The 21,932-nt window shown below is 41.6% G+C and overlaps 3 protein-coding genes and 1 long non-coding RNA gene across 7 annotated transcripts; 2 read left to right on the top strand and 2 right to left on the bottom strand.

The window, feature by feature from the left end:
- The first annotated feature begins 2,273 nt into the window (after positions 1-2,273).
- LOC117186428 lies at positions 2,274-3,853 on the top strand. The gene is made up of 2 exons (XR_004471507.1): positions 2,274-3,004; positions 3,063-3,853. It is a non-coding gene; the product is annotated as an uncharacterized LOC117186428 (long non-coding RNA).
- On the bottom strand, positions 3,687-5,722 carry LOC108153269 (syntaxin-7). Its single transcript, XM_017283137.2, has 6 exons — positions 5,523-5,722; positions 5,191-5,375; positions 5,059-5,128; positions 4,842-4,986; positions 4,327-4,746; positions 3,687-4,264 (listed from the first exon to the last, which is right to left on the bottom strand). The coding sequence occupies exons 2-6, from the start codon at positions 5,312-5,314 to the stop codon at positions 4,169-4,171; spliced, it is 855 nt and encodes a 284-aa protein (XP_017138626.1). The 5' UTR covers positions 5,315-5,375; positions 5,523-5,722; the 3' UTR covers positions 3,687-4,168.
- Positions 5,723-11,614: 5,892 nt separating this feature from the next.
- LOC108153593 (alkaline phosphatase) lies at positions 11,615-13,908 on the bottom strand. Its single transcript, XM_017283675.2, has 4 exons — positions 13,701-13,908; positions 13,200-13,459; positions 12,030-13,134; positions 11,615-11,978 (listed from the first exon to the last, which is right to left on the bottom strand). The coding sequence occupies exons 1-4, from the start codon at positions 13,768-13,770 to the stop codon at positions 11,848-11,850; spliced, it is 1,566 nt and encodes a 521-aa protein (XP_017139164.1). The 5' UTR covers positions 13,771-13,908; the 3' UTR covers positions 11,615-11,847.
- Positions 13,909-15,935: 2,027 nt separating this feature from the next.
- Positions 15,936-20,014, top strand: LOC108152739 (cleavage and polyadenylation specificity factor subunit CG7185). 4 transcript variants are annotated; one of them, XM_017282286.2, is made up of 7 exons: positions 15,936-16,300; positions 16,421-17,131; positions 17,847-17,969; positions 18,269-18,732; positions 18,800-19,099; positions 19,169-19,234; positions 19,307-20,014. In XM_017282286.2, exons 1-7 carry the CDS (start codon positions 16,235-16,237, stop codon positions 19,506-19,508), a joined length of 1,932 nt encoding a protein of 643 aa, XP_017137775.1. In that variant the 5' UTR covers positions 15,936-16,234; the 3' UTR covers positions 19,509-20,014. The 4 variants fall into 4 exon arrangements, with proteins under 4 accessions (XP_017137775.1, XP_017137773.1, XP_017137776.1 ...); XM_017282284.2 differs by having other exon boundaries at positions 17,829-17,969; XM_017282285.2 differs by having other exon boundaries at positions 15,937-16,300; positions 17,829-17,969; positions 19,310-20,014.
- The last annotated feature ends 1,918 nt before the right edge of the window (positions 20,015-21,932 follow it).

Genomic DNA, 21,932 nt, shown 5'->3' with positions numbered 1-21,932 from the left:
AACGCCAGCGGAAAAGGCACCAACAGAAAAAGAAAAGAGAAGAGAAGAGAAGAAAAACAGAAAATGTAGAAAAAGAAACAATCAAAAAACGATAAACGAGGCGAGCAGAATGGGCAACCAGAAATAATTTGACAGCCCTCCTGCTCCGACAGGGAGAAGATTGAAAGACACTGGGGCTGCGATTGAGGCTGAGGATGAGGCCGATCATCCGATGATGATCATTTTGTTATTGCAGCTTTCCGATTTCCAATTTGATTCATTTTTTTGGTACGTGTGTGAACCCGATGATCTATAAAATTCGACCTGGCCATGGCCTTTTGTCTGGGCGGCTGCTGTTCTGTTGCCAATTCGTAAACAAACAATTACCCAACAAAGCATCGGCAAATGGGCCAACAAAAAACCAAAAGACAGATAGACAGACAGATAGATACTACCCAGCCAGGGATCTCCTATATCCAGCTATCCAGAGGCGGGAGCCGCTTTAGACACCTTCCGAAAGAATATATGCCTAGAATGCTTACAATGGGAACTCAAGCACGGTGGCATCTATCTATGTGTACGAGCATACCCCAGTCCCAGTGTATCCCAGCATATAACAGCTACCAAATCCTCCATTCAATTGTCTGTTCGGGCTAATCCCCGCCTGCGGCTTCGCACAGACAACTCAATACTCCGCTACAGTTGCGATTGCGATGCGCTCGGATTGATCTCCCGATCTCTTTGTAGTTGTAATACCATCCTAGGGAGTTCTGTTTCTGTTCCATTCCGTGGCCGGTTCTGCTCTGCTAAAAAACAGCCCCCAGACAGGGCTCGTGTTTGGCGAAAATTGTTCTTTTTTATTGCAGTGTTGACGCTTTTTCACAGAGTACGCGAGGCGCGTGGTATATTAAAAGCGAATCAGATAAAAAATATAGAGGAGAGTGTTTATATGGAGAGTGGAAAAGAGCAGATCTGATGGATGGCACAGTGGCTAATGCGGGAGGGATGTTTCAATCAATTCAAATCTATGATAATGTGGATAAGGAGTACCCGTAATCTATGTATATGTCCCTGCTATAACTTACGTTGTCTCATCATTTATGGTTGAGCCCCCAAATTTTTGAAATCTTTTTTAAGTATTATCCCATTAAACAATCTAATATTTAGAGGTCTGTGATTTTTAATAGCCATTAAACAGCACTAGCTTCACCCCACTGTGCAGAGCACCAAGAAGGCACTGCCACTGAGACTCCTCCGCCTGCCTCCTGCCTTCAGATCGGTAGCCACAACTCGTGGCAACCACATGAACGGCGTCTGCAGTTGGGGGCGGCTAAGATCAAAGGCAGCGGCAAGAAGGCGGCCTGGAAAACGGTTAAATCTTTTGAAATGTGCGCACTTTTTGACACCCAATTTGTTTAGAAGTGTGCGCCCCATCTGGGGGATGGAAGGGAAAATGGGGGGCACAGCCTCCTCAAGCAGTTCATAAAAACGGGCCAAGAGATTCTCGTACAGGGAGTGAACAAGAGATATAGATAGGTATACATATATATATATATATAGAGAGAGAGACAGAGAGAGATATCCCATAAGTACGAGTATTAGTGGGCAGGTTTTTCTGCGAATTTCATTAATAAAACTGTCGAAAGTGCTACCCCACGCCCCACGCCCCTGGCCCTGCCCCTCCCACCAGTAGGTAGAACAATCAAACGAAAACTTTTGATATGGCATTTTTGTTTTTAATAAAAATTCAAAAGATTTACACCTCCTCTACAACCCGTATTTCCACTTAAAATTCTGTAATAAGAAATATCATGGGGCTTAACAGTAGGAGTAGAAGGAGGTGTGTGGTGTAGATGTGGGGGCAGAGAGCATATTCCACTTAGTTTTTCATTCATGAAAATGAAAACCACAGCAAACGCTTTATTAAGAATTTTTCCTGATAAAAATGGGAAAAATGGGATAATAATAAGTTTATTGATTTGGGAAATGCCACAAAACCGGATGTTTATACGGCACACACATCATCATCACCATCATCATCACCATCATCATCATCATCATCAACAACAATCATCAGATGGCAGATTGAAGGGATCTTTGGACTAAGAAACGTGTGAAATGTGTACGGGATTAGACGGGTTCAGCAGCACCGGAAGGCTGCTGCAGATTCCGATTCCCGATAGCCGATTTCCCCACTTTTCCCAGCGCCCAAATCCTAAGCAGCAAGTTGCCAAGTTGGTAAGTCAGTCCACTGCTTAGCCAAGATGCGGAAATTCCCTCATCCATTGCCGTTTCCATATTGTCCAAAGTCAAAACATGCGGTTTTTGTGTTCGCGCATCAAGTTGGGAAAAGGCCAAAAACAGAGAAACATAGGATACAGAGGGCTCGATTTATTTGTACAAAATGACTTTGCAAATGAGATTCGGATTCGGATACACATAGGCCTGAGCAATGTGTCAATATTATCATGGGCCAGGGATTCAGACGTCGTCCAGGCGGCCGCCTATGCAAACAGCCGAACAGACCTACAAAAATTGAGCCTCGGACTACCTGCTGGGACATCGCGGCTCAGTGTCCATGTCGTAGGTGTGCATATTTCTGTTAATTTCCAACACCTTCGGCACTCGAATATGTCGGGCTCGCAACGTGACCTGTGGCCTCTGGGCTGGATTTGCTTTATGAATGGGTGTCCACAACCTGCCAATGGCCACATGTACTCATAATCGATGTGATTAGGCCGTGCCGTGCCGTGGACGTGGACCATCTCATGCCTAACCCTTGGGGAACCATAGACAAGACGAGAGCGCAATCAATAGTTCTCAATCGAGCAGCACAGGGAATTCGGTGACGTATTTGGACAGCCACTGACAGAGCAAGCAGCAGGCCCAAAAGAAACAACCAAGTTCAGTTTGGGAATTTCTTAGCTGGATTCTAGATGCTCTTCTCCAAATGACCAAGATATGTTTCACTAAAATCATAGGGTGCTCTAGTAGCTTTAGCTGGATTAAAGGAAAAGTTATATATGTACTTAGCTTGTATACTTATTATTTCAATCAATAATCTAGCTAATATACTTTTTTAGAGCAGAGTACAGCATCGTCTTGGTCCAAAAATAACTGCATGACTTGGCGATAAATTATTGTTGGGCAGCGCAAGCCCAAAGGCAAGAGTTAGAGAAGGAAATGAGCTGCACTTAAATGCATGCGAGAAAACCACTCGATAAGCCAACAAGTGGATAAGAAGCCACCACACAAATGATGCCCAAACGAACTATCAATGTCAGTGAATTGGCAAAAAATGTAAACTCAATTTGTATGCAGGCCAGAGTCCGGTCCGAATCGACGACAAGGAAACCCTTTACTTGACACACCTCAACAACCGAACGACGACGACCGACCAACCGCTCAAGTGCTCCACCACATCCACATCCATGCTGCGTCTGCCTTTGCATTAATAGTACATATCTACTTATGTATGTGTGTGAGTGCAGTGCCGTGATGAACACCCAGTCGGATTGGGGTAAGCCGCTAAAGCATGCGTAACAATGGCCCCGGCACATCGATCGTTAATGATCGTTAAGGCAAAGAAGGACCACAGCGATGATCGGGCACATTTCGAATGCCCAAAGAGTTGGGGGCTCCATTCATTGATCGTTTCATGGCCCCAAATGAAGTGCTCGACAGGATAGGGATCGTTCTCTTCGATATCGGTTTTCATGATTACTCTGTATTATTTTATTTTTTTCGTACATGTGTGTATTCCTCCATATGCCCTTCATCTTCATCTTAAGCCTAAATACAATGCAAAGCGCTCACATAATTAGAATCTGCAGCCAACATTTTTGTTAATCAATATATCAATATACAGGGTGCGTAAATATTAAAGTACAGAAATATAAAATATAAGAATAAGATACAATTTTAAAGCGAATAAAACATATGCGCACATGCAGCGCAGTATGAATACTTCTTAATACGTGCCATGCAGCTGGTCTTTTGAGTTTCCCGATCTCTAGCCAATAGTGGAATTTGATTTAAGGTTTAAATTTGTAAGCCACAAATGCGTCTAAGGTCCGAAAAAGGGGGCCGGGGTGGGGATGGTTAAGGAGGACTGCTTGCGGCAACACTTGTCTTTTCACAACAATTATCTAGTTTGATTTTGAATAATTCGCATTGGCATTCATTCGCTCTAATTCTTGAACTGAAAGACGAGTATCAAGATGATGGCCAGCAAAACGGCGCTCAGTATTCCCACCATTATCAGCTTCTTCTTGCGAACTTTGTTCTGCAAATACCGAAAAAGAAAAATTAGAGATTATGCACTTCTTAGAATAATTCATTACTCACCCTATAAGAACTCGCCTTGCGGAGATTCTCCGTTCCCTGTGAGACGAAAATGCTGGTTTGCTCCACCTGCGACTCGATGGAGTCCACCGTCAGGCCCTGTTCGTAGACCAAGGCACCCAGTTTCTTATAGATCTCGTTGACACCCACAATATTGTTCTCCAACTCCCGGATGACCTGCTCCTGCTCCTCCAGCGCCTGCAGGTCGGCTTGCTCCTGAATTTGTGTCTGCTGCTGTTGTTGATTGGATTTTCGATTGAAGAAGTTATCCTCGAAAAAGGAACCGTTATCCTGGCTGGCGCTGCTGTTTGAGCTGCCAGTGCCAGTGCGCGAGGAGCCGGGCGGACGGGCAATGTTGTAGTTGTCTCCTCTCGCCTGCCGCAAGGCACTCTTTTCAATGTCCGCCGTCTTCCGTTGAACGGCCTAAAGTTGCCAAAAATCGCAATTTTGATAACGTTTTTTTGATGACTCATACGAAAATTTTGCTTATCTTTGGGCGTAAACAAAGCCATACGAACCTGGAAGGAGGTCAGTGCCGCTGTAAACTCGTCCACCAGCCGATCGCGCTGGATTTTCAGGTGCCGCTCCTTGCACTTATCCACCTCATTGATTTGATTGTTGGTATCGTTTACCAGTTGGTTAGTGTAGGTCATAAGTTGGTGCCTGTATGGAGGAGGCATTTTAATGTCGCATTCTGACAATTTGATAGCTTCCACCTGGCATAATCTTACTTACAGCTGTTTCTTTAACTCCGGTGAATCCTGTGGTGTGTTCAGCTGACTAACCATGCGCTGCATAGTTGATACTGAAAAACAGAATACTCGTATTAGTCATCGTCTTCCAAAGGCACTTTCTGTACTACTGCACCATTTTGTTGGACTTTCAGAATGCTGGTGGCGATTATCTGCGCCAGACGTTGAAAGTCGATCTCGCTGAGGCCCCCTCCGCCGCCGCCAAGGCCACCACCGTTCTCCATATGCTGCAAGTCCATGCTTTCGTAGGCCGACACCTTGCTGACCTTCAGCTTTTACGTGGCACACAAGAAGCAAGTCCTGCAAGTCAATTGGATCACAATTAAATTAGCCGCGTCTGTCCGCCAACACTTATATCATTATATGCGTCTCAGGTGGAGACTCTGTTCTATCTTTGTGTTTGTGTGTTGTTTGCGAAAGTGTCGCCCTTTGTTTAATGCCACCCACTTTTATTTGGTTTGCTCCGATTGTACTGCTAGATGACCTTCGCTACGAATCTTTTATTTTAGCGCATCATTGACCAACAGATTTTACTGTTACAGCACACTCTATGATTTGTTTTTTAATGGCCAATAAAAAAAAAAAAACTTTGCAAATATGCAATTTTTTGCTACAATCTTTTTCACAACCAGTGTGACCGCGGACTTATCGATAAAATATACCGACCGACCGTCAGAAATACACCAAAATGTACCGTCTCATTTGAAAAATATACCATAAATATACTGACGAATTCAAGTTCTAGATACATTTGTCTCGTTTTTAAAATTCCGTGGAATATTACTAGCTATATAAAACATTTAGCCATGCCCACATAATTTTATCCGATAAGTTAATCTATTTTCTAATTGACTGGTTTATTTTAAACACTTGCTTTTCTTGCATTTTGCGTATAAAGAGGTTTTAGCGAAAATGGTCAAACAAAAAAAGGTGTTAGCCAAAAATTGAGAGATTCCGTTAAATAATTATGGCTAACTAAAACTCTTAGTTCTGCCCACATAATTTTAGGCCGTTGATGAATAAATTGACTATAAGACTAACTACTTTTAAGTACTCCCATTTATTGAATTTTGACTAAAACAAAAAACTAAAACAAACAAGTTCAACAAAAAAAACAGTCGCAATGTTGCTGGTATTTAAAGACATGATACGTGTATAGGCCTTTGTATACCTTATTTCGTAGATTTAATAAAATCCTGTTTTCCGAACTGTTTTTAAACCGTAATTAATAAAGACCTTTTCTCAAATTGATATGCTTTAGACGTATTTATGCATATGACTTTTATCTTGTATATATACATATATCTCCTGATACCTATTCTTGGTCTCTGCAAGAATACAGTAAACTGCAAAATATCGTTGCGATATTTAAAACAGTGACTACATTTTTTTTGCCTTCTTTGGAGCCTGGGATGACAAACATATTCACAATTCTATAATATCCATTTCCCCAGGCTATGCTTAAAAACATTTGCGTGAATTAGCACACATTGTGTATGTCGTCAACCGGTTATTACCATTAAATACTCGTTTTTGATCTTCCCTCGAATATTACTAGCTATGTATATATGTAGATCTTTCAACTTTGCTCACTTAATTTTATCCCGTTGACGAATACATTTTCTAACAAGATTAACTACTTTTAGGTACTTTCATGTATTATATTTTGACCAAACACGGTTTACTAATGTTGACTAATGACTAATGTTGCCCGCAGCACTGTGTATGGAATGCGCAATGGTCTCTGTAAGAAGACAATAAGCTGAAATAGCTTTAAAACAGAGACTAAATTGTTTTGGCCTGTAATGACAAACTTTTCTCAATTCTATAATATCCTATCCTTTTCCTAGGTTTTTCCATGTTGCCGCAACAACGAACGCGATTTTTGCTTTCGGCCAATGAAAATCGTCAAAAAAGCATTGCAAAACAACCGTTTTAACCGGTTCGTAGTTTGGCGGTATATTTAAATCCAACTCATGAAAAACTAAGTTTATATGGATATATTCTATGTGGTGTATATCAAGTACATATTAAAACTAACTTAATACTACCAATTGAGGATCCGTTAAAGTGACCAACATGGCAAGTAACCTGCTGAATAGCATGGTGGCAGGAAACGGCCGCGACAGAATGTCCGGATGGGTCGTGTTAATATTCCCCAATAATTGGGGCATATTCACCCTAAGTCGATATTCAAGTACAGTAATTAAGTACATAATTTAAAAGTATGGAATCAGACTCATTGTTAGCAACCGGGCCATTACCGACTCAAAAAAAAAAAACGACGAATTCCTCGATTTTGATCTTTCGTCGAATATTACTAGCTAGCGAAGACCCTCAGCTCTGAGCTCTTAGTTTTATCCGATTATTAAATCAATTTCCTACAAGACTGGTTAAATTTAAGTTCCCATGTTTATTGGATTATTTATAAAATAGGCTTTAGCAACAAAAATTTCCACCAAATTAGTTTTCATACATGGGCTTCATATTAACTAAATTTTTATGTAATTACCAAAAGCGATATCTAAAGGGGAAGCACGTCTTACAAATTTTTGCACGTCTGGTAGTATACTGGAAAATACTAAAAAATACTATGAAAAGTATAAAATAGTCAATGCTTTTGTCGGTTTTCTCAGCTGAAATCGATAAGAGGTACGAAATCAGCTGATTTTGGTCCGATAAAAAAATTAAAATTTCTTGAAATTCTTCCGTTTTGTTTTCTACTTTGTTCTTATAAGAATACTTACTCCTCACTCATACTTACATATAAGCTTGAGAATAAACGAAACCAAATAAGGCGGCATTTGCCTACGGTTGAATAAATAATGAATAAGAAAAGAAACGGTAAAACCTAATTTGTTAAAAATATTTGTGTTATTAAAAAAAAACAGTTTTTTTAAACTGTACAAAAGTCTTCGCGAGTTCTTCGTGCTCCACCCTCCCCGCTGGCTATGCAGATGTGGGAACACTTTGTGCGACTGTGCAGACAGGTGTCATTGGGCAGCACTTCCGCATCCGGTGTCCACGAATACACAAATCCACCCAAAGTGACAATGTTGATCACCTGTGGAAATCATGGAAATCATCTGACTTTCCACCTTTGATCGATTTCAGCTGAGAAATCATCTGAAAAGATTTAGATTTCCGATGGAAGTCGATTGGCAGGACTCGACAGTCGGCTGCCGTATAGCTGAAATATAGCGTGCAGAGAAACCAGTATTTTAATGATATGCCAATCTTTAGAAAGCTATATCTCAGACAGATAGGGCCAGATCGGTAAAGGACCAACACTCCCAGGATCGAGCGGCATCAAAATCTCGACAACGAAAATGAGGCCGATTTTTGGTAATTTTAATGATGGTTCATGATTTTTTGCGAAAATCGTGAAGAAGTGGATGTCCTTCTTTCCGATTGCAGTCGATTGGCACGATTGATTACGAAAATACATGCCACTCCTAGATCGGTCCATAAAAAGTCGAGATAGCCAAAGAAAATATGAAAAAATCGGCCATTTTGGTCGCAAGTTTAGGATTGTTGTTGCACAACAAAAATCGTTATAGAAAATTAGTTTTTTCTAATTTAGATGTAAAACAATTAACAACAGACTACAACAGGCCAGTTTTGCTTAATTGTTTTCTCCGCTATTTGTGGCCCGATCAGTGTGATGGCTTCCTGTGATCGAAAAAATGTACCCGATTTAATTGAGCCCTTATCAAGGACCCAGAATATTTTTCCCAATCAAACATATTAGAATTTATTTATTTATTTTTTTATTCGACAACGAAATCAAAATAATCCTTAACTAACATATCTCTATCTTAAATAATAACAAGAACAAACCATTACAAAATCATGCATAAAAAAGGAAAAATTCCATAATCAAACGTTTGATTATGGCTCCTTTCCCCTGGAAAAGGTCAAATCGCATCCCAGCTGGCAACGCATTGTGCTGGCGAAAAGAACAGATTATTGCCATAGTTGGTTCGGTGGAGATCAACCACAAAGGGTGCTTGGGTCCTTGCAGGCGTACTCAAGCCATTCCTACTAAGCAGATCAGGGCAATCGATGTTACCCACTAAGAGTTTATAGATAAAGTGATAAAGAAACGCGTAAGTGAATTAGTATACATTTTTTGACATATTTTAAAATATATGTATCTTCTTTCACAGAGGCATTATGCACCCTACACTTTATCTCAAACCGAGTCGTATCCGATGTCCCCCCCGCCAGACGGAGTCCTATTCAAGCACTAGCGTGGCGTATTCGAGACAGACCGAGATCTATCCCACCCCTTGCAAGATTCGATCCTAATAAGCCATCGTCATCCTTTGACCTGGCCATCGACAACAAGGACAATGACTATGGCAACCATGTGAAGGGCTATGAGGGCTACGCGTGCTACTAGACTCTAGAAAGATCTCGTTGTTGTTAGGTTTAGGGACGTACACGCCTATACATTTAGATAGTAAATATATATGTTTTCCACATCGTTATTTACTTGTACTAAGCTAAGTTGCGATAAATAAAACTATTGAAAAATCATCCTTACTGTATTCTGTATCGGGGAAACTATTCCGATTAAAAAAAGGCGTGGGACGCCCAGATAGGTTCACAAATAGCGATTAAAACAGAAATTTTTTTAATGGGGAAACAGTCCTTGATCCTTGAAAATTACTCCATTAAATCAGGGACATCATGTCGATCACAGGATGTCATTGCACGCCCATATCGGCCCACAAATAGCCGAGAAAACTAAATATGAATGATTCAGATTGTTGTAGTCCTTACCGAAGGATCAATGAAATTGGCACCTCCCGATCAGGCCACAAATAAGGGAGAAAACAAGATATGTATATATGTCTGGAGAAAATATCCTTGATCCTTGGTCCTTGATAAGGAATGCGTTATCTCAAGGAACCTATTCCGAACTCAGGAAAACGTCACACGTCCCGATCGTGCCTCAAATAACGGAGAAAACAACAAAAAAAACCATCAAGCTGCAGTCGATTGGCAGGACTCTCCCCATTAACGGAAAGACCAATCGCCAATCGGCTGCCGTATAGCAAAGATATAGCGTGCAGTATTGCAATGATATCCCAATCTTCAGAAGGCTATATCTCAGACAAATAGGGCCAGATCGGTAAAGGAGCAACACTCCCAGGATCGCGAGGATGCAGACGGTCGAGCGGTATCAAAATCTCGACTGCGAAAATGAGGCCGATTTTTTGCAAATTTAATGATGGTTACATCATGATTTTTTGCGAAAATCGTGAAGAAGTGGATGTCCTTCTTTCCGATTGCAGTCGATTGGCAGGACTCTCCCGATCACGAAAAGACATGCCGTTCCCCAATCGGCTGCCGTATAGCAAAGATATAGCGTGCAGAAGAAACCAGTATTTTCATGATATGCGAATCTTCGGAAGGCTATATCGCAGACAAATAGGGCCAGATCAGTGAAGGACAAACACTCCCAGGATCGCGCGGATCCAGACTGTCGAGCGGCATCAAAATCTCGACAACGAAAATGAGGCCGATTTTTTGCAAATTTAATGATGACATTCCCCGCCCGAAACAGCCCATATTTATAGGCTTAATAGCCGAGATATTGCCAAAGAAAATAAATCTGACGTCAAATGGCCAAAAATGACAAATTTTCAATCTATTAGGCGAACAGAATCAGCAATTTAACAACTTAACTGAGTTCCTAATTTTTGTTGCATACTTTTGGGGATGTGAAACGGAAATTTAAAATACAAAATTTAAAAAAACCAGCGACCTTCTACTGCTTTCTGTTTGCCTGGTATCCCAGATCTGAAAACCGAAAAACCTCGGGTTTGAAAGTAGTGATCCTGTGATCGGAATTGCATCCTTGATCAGATGACCCCGTTATTTGTGGTCCTATCAAGGCGTGCGACGGCTTCCTGTGATTGGAAGAAAATCCTTGATTTGATTAGGTCCTTGTCAACGACCAAGGATCAAGATTATTTTCTCCAGTTAAGGACCCAAACAACCCCTGCTAGTCATATTTCCCCGATTCTTTGCAAGGATAATTGTTCAATAGTTTTATTTATCAAAACTTAGCTTAGTATAAATAAATAGATACGTGGAAAAAATTTTTATCTGCTATAACCTTTTGGGGCATCGATAACATCGATGGTTTCAAAATTCGAGATAAAAAGGATTTCGAAGTGTAGAAGATTAATATTAATTGGGAAAATATTAATATTTTTTTATTTTTCTTCGTACCGTCTAACAGTTGACTCGCCATCGTGATCGTGCATTCATCCCACACTATTAGTTTGCATTGCTGCAAAACCTTTGCCTCTTGGAAATGTTGCAGGTTGGAGTTTCGTTGCGTTGCATATTCAATGGAAATTTTACATCTGAAAGGGCTGTTCGACCGCCTTCAAGCAAAGTGGCTGCAATGCCTGATTAAGCAAGAGCTAGAGAAATTTCTTTTTTTTATTGAATATTAATTTGATTCATTGCATTTCGGGTTCTTCAGCCTACATTTTTAGTAAGTCACAAACACACAACACTTTTTTAATTTTATAGAGTTTTGTGGCATAAATTTTGTGGTATAAATGCACAGTAAAGATACGTTTACATTTCAAGTTTTCAAGTGACATTTTACCATTATAGACTAAATTAATTATTTTAAGGAGGTGGCGTTTATCCGAGAAAAATGTGTAGGCCAAATAGATCTTTCAACTATATAAGCAAGGTATGAAGTAACTTAACTGTATTAAAAAAAAGTATATTTTACTATAAATTATGGATTGTACGAAACTTTTGGCTGGAGATCACAGTAAGTCATTCCAGGCCCAAGGCAAGAGGCATATCCCATCATGAAGGGTATGGTATTTTGCTCATAGACGCCTGTAAACAAATGCGCCCAAGGACCTGAAATGGCAATCAGCTAATTAAATTATACTTATAGATCCTCCAGCTTACCGTGAGCATACACAGCCACGTCACCGCCTCCATGGGTCTCCTCTGCCATGGGCACGCCGTGGGGATAACGCGCATCCTTGTCACCAATATCCGAGGTAGTGAGATCAACGCGTTCCACCACGCCATCCTTCGATTGATAGAACTTTTGAAATTCAGGGCCGTTGGCATAGGAGAGAGTGGCGTAGGGCTTGGAATCTACATCACTAAACTCCGAATTCAAGCCGGCAATGCTGTTATTCACATCTGGATAGCCGCTAATCGAGACCGTGTGTCCGTGGTCGGCGGTAACGACAATCAATGTGTCCCAAGGATTCGTCAGGAGGCGAGCCTTTTTGATGGCATTCGAGAATTGGACAGTTTCATCCAGGGCCTTCTTGGCCTTGGTTTCATGATGGGCATGATCGATGCGACCACCCTCGACAAACAGAAAATAGCCCTCAGGATCCCTGGAAAGGACATTGATAGCTGACTCTGTCATCTCCGCCAGCGTGGGAGTATCTATGCTGTCGTCTAAGTGATAGGCCAAGTGCGAGGCATTAAACAAACCGAACAAGAAGTCCGTACTGCGAGCATCGTTCGCCAAGAGATCGGTGCGATTAAAGACCACTCTGGCGTTACCTGGCTTGCTCCTTTGCCACTCATCTATGAGGTTCCTACCATCTAAACGCTGACCCTGATTGCCATACACATCCTTTTCGGTGTTGGGCAAGAACTTCGAGGTGCCGCCACCCAGGATAACCCGCAGGCGTTGCCCGACATCCCCATCTATCAGCTGCTGGGCAATGTCTGGACATTTGCTGGCATTTTCCCCAAAAGAATTAACGTCAAAGTCGCTCTCAAAGTCCCGATTCGAGGTGTGGGCATAGACGCCCGCGGGGCTGGCATGTGTTATCCGTGTGGTAGTCACCACGCCAGCCGACTTGCGACCCTTCATTGCCCAGGCGGCAATCGAGGAGAGGCGATTCTGGGGCAGCCTGGCCCCTGCACAATCATTCACCTGGACATTGGGGGTGACTCCAATGGTCAGGTAGTTCGCTTTAATCCCAGACAAATATGCGGAGGCCGTGCACGCCGAGTCGGAGACCTGTTTGTTCACACAGTACGTCTGCGATAAAAAGGAATAAATAAAGAAGCAATTAGAACTATTTCAGATCAGGTGCAGGTATGTACCTTTGAGAGTCCCACGAAATTGAACTTTTCAAACTCCAGACGATTCCGCTCTCCCACTACTCCTCGCAATTGGCCCTCAAAGATCCGACTGGCGGTGACGGTCGGCACGGACATGCCATCGCCCAGGAAGAAGATCACGTTCTTGGCCACATACTGATTCGGAGGCGTCGACAGCTTCTCGAAGAGTGTGCGCTGAGCATCGTGGAACCAGAACTCCTTGCTCTTTAGCTCCTCCACGGAGCGTAGATTCCAGACGCGCTCTGAAAGTAAAATCCAAAAGAGTTGGGTTGGCGTCATTCTGGGCGAAAGTACATTCTGCGACTCTTTGTACATTAAATTTAACTATTTGATATTCTTTTATATTCGTTTAACACTTGATTAATCCAATTTGGAATGTGTTTTGTGTTTACTTTCTTTCACACTCTCACTGTACACAGCCGAGATCTTTTATCTTTGGTATATTTTATGGCTGAGAAGTCAAACCCGTTAAGCATCACGCACCTGGCCCATATTTATACTGACAATGGCACAAAGCGAATTGGAACACAAACGCTAACAAAAAGCCACGCATCGTTGTGAGAATTTTGATGAACCGCTGACAAGCCCGAAAATCTTTTGACTGTTCCAATGGATCCGATCTGACTGATAGCGAGAGTGGAGTCCGAGACTGAGACAAACCTTTAAGAAGTCTACGGACTGACTAAACCGCATTTGCTAACTGTATGCGTATTTATAGAACTCTAAAACAACACCAGAAACAACGACAGAACAGAAAAATTACCGATATACTCGTACGGGGGGATAATAAATAAAATCATGCCTTTGCATTAAATACATTCTAAATGAGCTTATCACCCAGGAATTTGGTATTTAAATGTTATCAGCATTAATGCCCTTATTTAATAGTCCATGGTGAAGTCTTGCGAGTCAAAATCAGGTTTTTCGTTGCACCGCTGCATTCATTAACATAAGATCTTTAAAGCAAGACAAAGATGGAAGAGATTGCATTAGAATAATTAATATATTCGGATGCTGGAGTCACTGAAACTTTTTATTTAATTAGACCCAATATATCAAGTTGTTGGTTAATAAATTAATGGGTTCGTTAACCTTTAGAGCGGTGCTAATGCCGGATACTGATCTAAAATGCATTTCGGCTGTCTTTCTCTCCGATTTATTAAATATATTAATGCTTTTTATTGCATTATTAATTTGTAAATGACGGAGGTGACTTTAATTTCTTATAAACAGGTTTTCTAGTTGATTAAAACAAAACGATTACTTGCAAACTTAGAACTGAGTACATTTTCGGCATATCAAATGATTTTAATTACGTTTGAGCTGCGGTGAGATTTCATCAATTGATTAAATTTTATTTATAAACTTAAATACGCATGCTTTTTAAATTTTCGCCCTCTAAATCGTGCTTTCCTGCATCGATTATACCACTGGATTGCATTGTCCTTTCCACTTACTGACTGCAATTTAGGCGCGCAACTCTACTATCCAGTCGATAGTTTCGATAGCCGTTCGTTGGAAATGACTGCATACCCTAGGCGATCAGATATTATAGAATTGAGGAAATGTTCGTCCTTACTTTTGTTTTTTTAAAACACTCCAATTAAGAGAGTCCTTAAAATAAGCCAATCTTGAAAAAAATGTATTCATCAATCGGATAAAGCTATGTGTTCAGGGCTGAAGGTCCTAGCTAGCTAGTAATATTAAACCATATATAAAAAGCGAGGAACATGGATTTGTATCATGGACAGCGAACGATTAGCCCATTGTACCCACTGTTCGCATTAACATACACCCCACGAAAATGACGAAACTTAAAGAATTTTAGCTCAGTTCATGGTGTTTTATTTTAATTAAAGAAGAAGGATAGGATGGATCTACAAGAAGAATCAAAAGACAATATTATTCTCCTGGGTTAGCTCAAGTTCTTAACCTGTTTAAATAAAGGGGGGGCCAAGTTCGTTTGTTACATCAGTATATACGCTATATTTTGAAAATGAGTAGGTTTCGGTATATTTCTGTGGACCACACCGTATACTTCACCGATAAATGATTTTCTTTCCACCACGTCTAGCTCACACACCTTTCAAATTTCATACTTTTCATAGTATTTTCCCGTATATTTTAAGACGTGTTATGAACTCACCCTCTTGGCCAATACACCAATGTAGAGACCCCGTAGAAATGCCACTCCGAGCCATGTCCCAGGCCACATCGAATACTAATTCGTGATCAGCATCGAATTTCTGATTGTTATTGATATCCATTGATATCTATTTTTTCAAAAATGTTGGAAAAAAAAGGCATGTCAAAAAATGGATAACGGAGGTTTTTCACACTAGCGCCTTTATGGCTTACATAGTAACATGTAACTAAAGTATAGTAACAAGTGTGTAGTAAGCGTGTAATTACCATGTAATAAATTCATTTGGTGGAAATAGTTGTTGACCGGTTTTTCTTAAACCTTATTTTATAAGCAATGCAGTAAGGATGAAAACCTAAATTTAATCAGTCTTGTAAGAAATCAATTTAGTAATCGGATAAAACTATGAGTTCAGATCTGAGGCTTTTGGCTAGCTAGTAATATTCAACCGAACATGAAAAATGAGGAATATGATGCAACATATTGAATTCATATAAATCGCCAGTATATTTACAGTATATTTTGAAATTTGTGACGTATTTGGTATCAGACGGTATCGATAATATGCGGTCACACTGCGGATCTCCGCCATTTTATAGCTGAAAATTTTGGCAAAGAAAAAAGTTGTGTATACATAAGTAGAATGTAAATTTTTGTGAGAAGAACACATTTTTACGGTGAAAAGCAAGGCAATTAAGAAGTTAATTTCAACTAAGCGAGATTTCCAGCGCTAGTGCGAGTATACGGGCCGCGCGCCGGCTGCTCCGGCTTGAAAAGACGACTGTACGAAGCGCGTGTGCGAGAAAGTGGAAAAGTGCAGCAAACACTGATACGAATTAGGTCGATACTAAATTAGGCGCAGTCCGGGGAAACCATGGCTGATGTGGTCTTGGACTTGTACGCCGAAGACCTGGACAAGGACTTTGCCGGCCAGTCTCAGGTAAGTGGTGACGACAGTCGCTTCGATGGATGGCGTGCGAGTTGCGTGCATGTACACATTTTCATCGATTTGGTCACACTAACGCCTAATGAACCCCACACACTTTCGCGACACTTGTAGGACGAATTCGGAGGCGACGGTGTTGATCTCTACGATGACATTGGCGGACCCACAGAGGCGGCTGCCTCTGGGGGCGGGGGCGGCGGCACGCCCTCGGCAGATGGCGCAGCCGGGCCAGGATCGGGGGACTCTGCATCGAGCGGAGGCGGCGGTCCCAACGGAGTTTACCATCAGGGCGGTGGTAGCTTAACTCCGACCATGAACCGCCGCTACCAGCTATACGTGGGCAATCTCACCTGGTGGACAACGGACCAAGACATCTCCAATGCTTTGAGGGATATCGGAGTCAACGACTTACAGGAGGTGAAGTTCTTTGAGAATCGTGCAAACGGACAGTCCAAAGGTTTCAGTGTCATATCGCTGGGCACGGAATCAAGCTTGAGAGCCGTTTTGGATCAACTGCCAAAGAAGGAGATGCACGGTCAGGCGCCGGTGGTCACGTACCCCAGCAAGCAAGCCTTAACGCAATTTGAGAGTCTGCAAAAAACGAGACCCGTACCGCCGCCGCAGCAAAATGGTCCGCCCCGCGGTCCAGCTCCGCCCAATATGGGTGGCGGTCCCATGCCCCCACATCCAGGTGGCCCTCAAGGGGGTCCGCCTGGGCATCCGCCCCGCGGCATGAACCCCATAATGGCACCCGGCCAGTACCGACCCCAGCATATGTCGCAAGTCCCTCAGGTGGGACCCAACTCCGGACCGCCGAGAATGCAGGTGTGTTTCTATAATTTTATTAGATATTCTTCCTCCGCATGGTCTCTCTATCTCTATCCCCACTCCCACCCCTTTTAAGTTTAATTTATAGATTTTCCCTCTGATTCCTCGAAAGTGATCGGTATTATTAACGCCATACACATTTTATTATTGATCCCCCGATTCTCATTAAAATTGTTCTGAATGCAAAGTTTTGTTGATTCTGTAAAACTTTACAATAAATAAATTTAAAATGTATATATTTAGTTTATACGAAATATCCCCTCGCGGATCTTTGCACTCGACGTAGAATAAAACCATGTTTTATTGGTCATCGTTCAAAACGAATTGCATAATATTTTTGTTTATGATTTTAAGTACTTTACTTTAATAGTAACCTTTTCGGTTTAATTACAAATAATTTCAGAGAAATTTTTGTAATATTTTCTATTGTTTGTATACTCCTAATAATACTCCTCCTAGATGTATGAACATTAGCTTAGATCCCAATTCGAAATTGTGACTCGAATGGCGAATGCATATTGAACTGTCCTCTTTGTTTCCATCTTTTGTAATTGTAATCCTGTATTGAGTGATTTCATAATCAAATGTTTATGTATTACGCTTTATATTTATATTCTATTCCATGTCTATGACAACGCTTACGCACACTCCCACAACAACTACAACATGAAACGTAATTTACGTATTAATATAGCCCCCAATGCATCCGCAGGGAGGTCTCATGGGTAATCAACAGCCACCACCCAGATATCCATCAGCACAGGGCCAATGGCCAGGTCAGAGGCCTGGCGGGCCACGACCAGGTCCACCGAACGGACCACCGCAACGACCAATGGTAAAAAATCCCTAACCGAAAATGAAAATGACAAAAAATCCATATCAAATATGCCACTTACTGTCAAAAATCTAACGAAACAGAAGAACCAGAAACGAAATCAGAACTAACAATTATTTAAGCTAACTTTAGAGTACGACATTGTATGTATGCGCCGCATAAGAGATGTATTCAGAACATTCAGAAATAATTTCATGCTGCACCTATAGACCATGAAACATTCTCATTCATTCATCCATTCCTCAGTCGTTTGTCTTGGCTCCGGCAATCATTATTAATTCGTTCATTTCGCGTTGCAGTTCCAGGGACCCATGGGGATGCCTGTAAGGGGACCTCCAGGTCCCGACTGGCGCCGTCCACCCATGCATGGTGGCTTTCCGCCCCAGGGTCCGCCGCGTGGTCTTCCCCAAGCACCAGGGCCAGGCGGACCGCACGGAGCACCTGTACCACATGTGAATCCAGCTTTCTTCAACCAGCCTGGCGGTCCAAATCAGCATCCCGGCATGGGCGGACCACCGCACGGCGGTCCGGGTGGTCCACAGCCAGGGATGAATATGCCACCGCAACAGGGTATGAATATGCCGCCGCAGCACGGGCCACCGCCACAGTTTGCACAGCACGGACCACGGGGCCCATGGCCACCACCGCAGGGTAAGCCGCCAGGACCGTTCCCCGACCCACAAATGGGCCCACAGCTCACGGAGGCCGAGTTTGAGGAGGTGATGAGCAGAAACCGCACGGTCAGCAGTTCAGCAATAGCCAGGTGCGTTTTCATCTCTCAATCCCTTAATTGTTTAATTGAATTGTCAATAAATGATTTATTTCTATAGAGCTGTGTCTGATGCCGCAGCCGGCGAATACTCTAGCGCCATTGAGACACTGGTCACCGCAATTTCGCTGATAAAACAATCAAAAGTGGCCCACGATGAGCGTTGTAAGATTCTGATCAGCTCACTGCAGGACACGCTGCACGGCATCGAGGCGAAGAGCTATAACCGACGCGAACGGTCGCGCTCGAGGGAGCGATCCCACCGCAGCAGGCAGAGGCGTGAACGCTCTTCCTCGCGGTATCGCGAACGGTCTCGTGAAAGAGAGCGCGACCGTGATCGCGAGCGTGAAAGGGATGGCGGGTGAGCACGAAATGGGGAAAGCAATCTTTTACAATCAAAAATCTAATGAAATTTTCGATTATCCAACAGCTATCGCGAACGGTCGCGCAGCAGAGAACGAGAACGTCAGGCTCAAGATCACTACAGGGATGAAAGGTAATGCAAAACAGAATGTTCTAGATGCTCAATATGCATCAACTTTAATGGCAACAATATCCTTGCTTTCAGCAGCAGTCGCTCGGCTCGTCCAAGGAAGTCGCCAGAGCCCGTTGTGGCAGAAGCAGCTGAGGCGCCGTCATCGAAGCGGTATTACGAGGATCGAGAACGGTATCGCTCATCGGATCGGGAGCGGCGCGACCGAGATCGGGACCGCGATCGTGAGAGGGAGCGAGATCGCGACAGGCGGGAGGAGCATCGGTCCAGGCATTGACTGCTGAAGGATGAGCAGCCACGCAAGCGAAAGTAAAGAGGAGAAGGAATTATAAAGTAACAAATACACAACACTCTTATTAACAAACAAATAATGCCGCAAGCTTGGTGGGTGGTCAGTGGGCAGTGGACGGCCAACTGTACAAGCTATACAAATTAACAGATTTTCAATTTGTATCTAACATTACCAATACGTAGGATATGAATATGGCATATAACATAGTTTCTCCTAAACATACTAAACAATAAGCCGATATGTTGACAAGCCTCTATACCATCAACGACGCATTGACTGTCTCTGGACCCTCACTCGACACATTCTTGCAGCGTCAGGAGGAGCAGAAACACCAGAAGCAGCACTACTGTATGGAGAATGCGATTGGCAGTCATCGTGGCACATTTTCGACACAGATGGGCAATGGGATGGATGATCATCACACAACTAATCCTTCGCCGCCCTCTTCGCAGCAGAATTTCAATATTATTGTACTCTAATATTTCGGTTTATTTAATAAAACATATACTTATGAAAAAAAAAAAATAATTGTTCGACGAAACCTTACCAAAACTGTCTTGCATTGTGTGTCTTCTTGTATTTTATATATATATATATATTTAAACAAAAAAAACAAAAACCCACCAGCCCTTATTAGTTAATGAATTTATAATTGTACAACAAAATTGTATGTAAAATATGCCAAAATTATAATTGCACTGCTGTGTGCAATTTTTACTGAAATTGTTATATTAACAAAATCATTTCTGAGGCCGACTGAGGCCAAAAATCGTCAACTTAAATGTATTTTCAATGACTTCAATGATTCTTTTGTTGTAAACATTCGTCATGCATTTGTTTCAATTTTTTTTATTTATTTTATACCGTACCATACTATATTCTATATTTAAGTCGATCATTACCCTTTGCCTGTCTCTGAAAGTGTGTGAATGGAGTTGTAGCTTTTAAATCGCGACTGATCTCATCCGCCGAGTGCACTGTTTTGATAGGAAACCTAGTGAAATCATGTTTATATAAGATATGTTGGATGAGTGTGTATTCCGCCCGAAGTATAAGACTAAATTACTCTATAAACGAAAGCCCTGACCGCATCTAGCATAGCAATACTCTACTAACGCTCGAATCGACCTTTTATGTAGTTCCTAACAACAGATCTGTGTTAAAAAGTATGCAGATAAAAGTAATCTAGCATTGCATTCGTATTGTATCATCTGCGTTTTAGTTTTTGATATTTTTAGGTTTTACTTCTTATTTTACTTGACATACATTTTGTAAACGATATTCAAATAAGATCATGGCGCACTAACCCCTAGTTACAAACATTTACAACACCTCTGTAAACCAGAATGTTACGTTTACCAGTTTGATGCACCTGTAACTCTCCCAGGGAGAGGCCTAGGCTTTAGGGATCAAATGTTACGAGCTTAACTGCAGAAAAACGATGTCTTGTACAATTTTTAAACTGTGATAGCGATCTTAAATGAAATCTATGAAAATTTATACAAACGAACACTCAGTCTATTAAGTCATGTTTAAAACAGGTAATGTGCTCCAACTTCTGTTTTTATATAGTTTGTAATCTAGCTCAACGTCCCAATGGCCAAATCTAGTCTTTCGCATCTGACGATACATTTTTAAGTCAAACCGATGCCTTGCAATATTTTATAATTTACAAATATACCGTCTATTTTGTTTTTCAAAAAGATGTACCGTTGACTTTTTTGAATAAGGCGCCAAATGAACAGAAAATCAATCAATTTTTGTATTCTTGAAGCGAAGTTGTTTCGCTTCTGTGGCGCGCGCGTCGTATTTGCTATGCAACTGGAATGTTCCAAATCTAAACGTTAGCCAACACTCCTCTTTCCATCTCTAGAAATCACTGATAACAATGAAAATTTGATTTTTAAATCTATATTAACAAACGTAGCGTAGGTAAACTTCCACACGCACTTTTTTTTAATTTTCGCCCTCTCAAATCGTGCTTTCCTGCATCGAATTTTCCACTGGATTGCATTGTCCTTTTCACTTACTGACTGCAATTTAGGCGCGCAACTCTACTATCCAGTCGATAGTTTCGATAGCCGTTCGTTGGAAATGACTGCATACCCTAGCCGATCAGAAATTATAGAATTGAGGAAATGTTCGTCCTTATTTTTATTATTTTAAAACTAATCACTAAAACTAGTGAGTAAACTTGATGTTCTCAAAATCATACATCGGATTGATTCATATATTATATTATTATTATTGTAAAAAGCTAATCTTAAAAATTAAACCTGAGCTTTCAGAACAGTATTTTACATCTTATAAGACTAAACTAAAAAATATTTAATATAAAAGAAATAGCTTTCATAGCAGTCTTTTCATTTCACTGTAGGTCAAACTAATATTTAAAAAAGTACTTCTTGT

This window comes from Drosophila miranda, chromosome XR (assembly GCF_003369915.1).
Source record: "Drosophila miranda strain MSH22 chromosome XR, D.miranda_PacBio2.1, whole genome shotgun sequence".
Lineage (NCBI taxonomy): Eukaryota > Metazoa > Arthropoda > Insecta > Diptera > Drosophilidae > Drosophila > Drosophila miranda.
The sequence above is the reverse complement of the archived record's forward strand: the minus strand, read 5'-3'. Positions and strand labels throughout refer to the sequence as shown.

What these genes read in the sequence shown, in the direction of transcription:
- LOC108153593 (XM_017283675.2), bottom strand. Translation starts at nt 13,770, where the DNA reads ATGCGTGGCTTTTTGTTAGCGTTTGTGTTCCAATTCGCTTTGTGCCAT. An exon ending in TCAGTATAAATATGGGCCAG is followed by an intron (nt 13,460 to 13,700) that starts GTGCGTGATGCT and finishes TTTTACTTTCAG; the next exon opens with AGCGCGTCTGGAATCTACGC. An exon ending in CGTGGCTGTGTATGCTCACG is followed by an intron (nt 11,979 to 12,029) that starts GTAAGCTGGAGG and finishes TTGCCATTTCAG; the next exon opens with GTCCTTGGGCGCATTTGTTT.
- LOC108153269 (XM_017283137.2), bottom strand. Translation starts at nt 5,314, where the DNA reads ATGGACTTGCAGCATATGGAGAACGGTGGTGGCCTTGGCGGCGGCGGA. An exon ending in CGGCACTGACCTCCTTCCAG is followed by an intron (nt 4,747 to 4,841) that starts GTTCGTATGGCT and finishes TGGCAACTTTAG; the next exon opens with GCCGTTCAACGGAAGACGGC. An exon ending in GCAAGGCGAGTTCTTATAGG is followed by an intron (nt 4,265 to 4,326) that starts GTGAGTAATGAA and finishes CGGTATTTGCAG; the next exon opens with AACAAAGTTCGCAAGAAGAA.
- LOC108152739 (XM_017282284.2), top strand. Translation starts at nt 16,235, where the DNA reads ATGGCTGATGTGGTCTTGGACTTGTACGCCGAAGACCTGGACAAGGAC. An exon ending in AGCAGTTCAGCAATAGCCAG is followed by an intron (nt 18,733 to 18,799) that starts GTGCGTTTTCAT and finishes TTATTTCTATAG; the next exon opens with AGCTGTGTCTGATGCCGCAG. An exon ending in GAGCGTGAAAGGGATGGCGG is followed by an intron (nt 19,100 to 19,168) that starts GTGAGCACGAAA and finishes ATTATCCAACAG; the next exon opens with CTATCGCGAACGGTCGCGCA.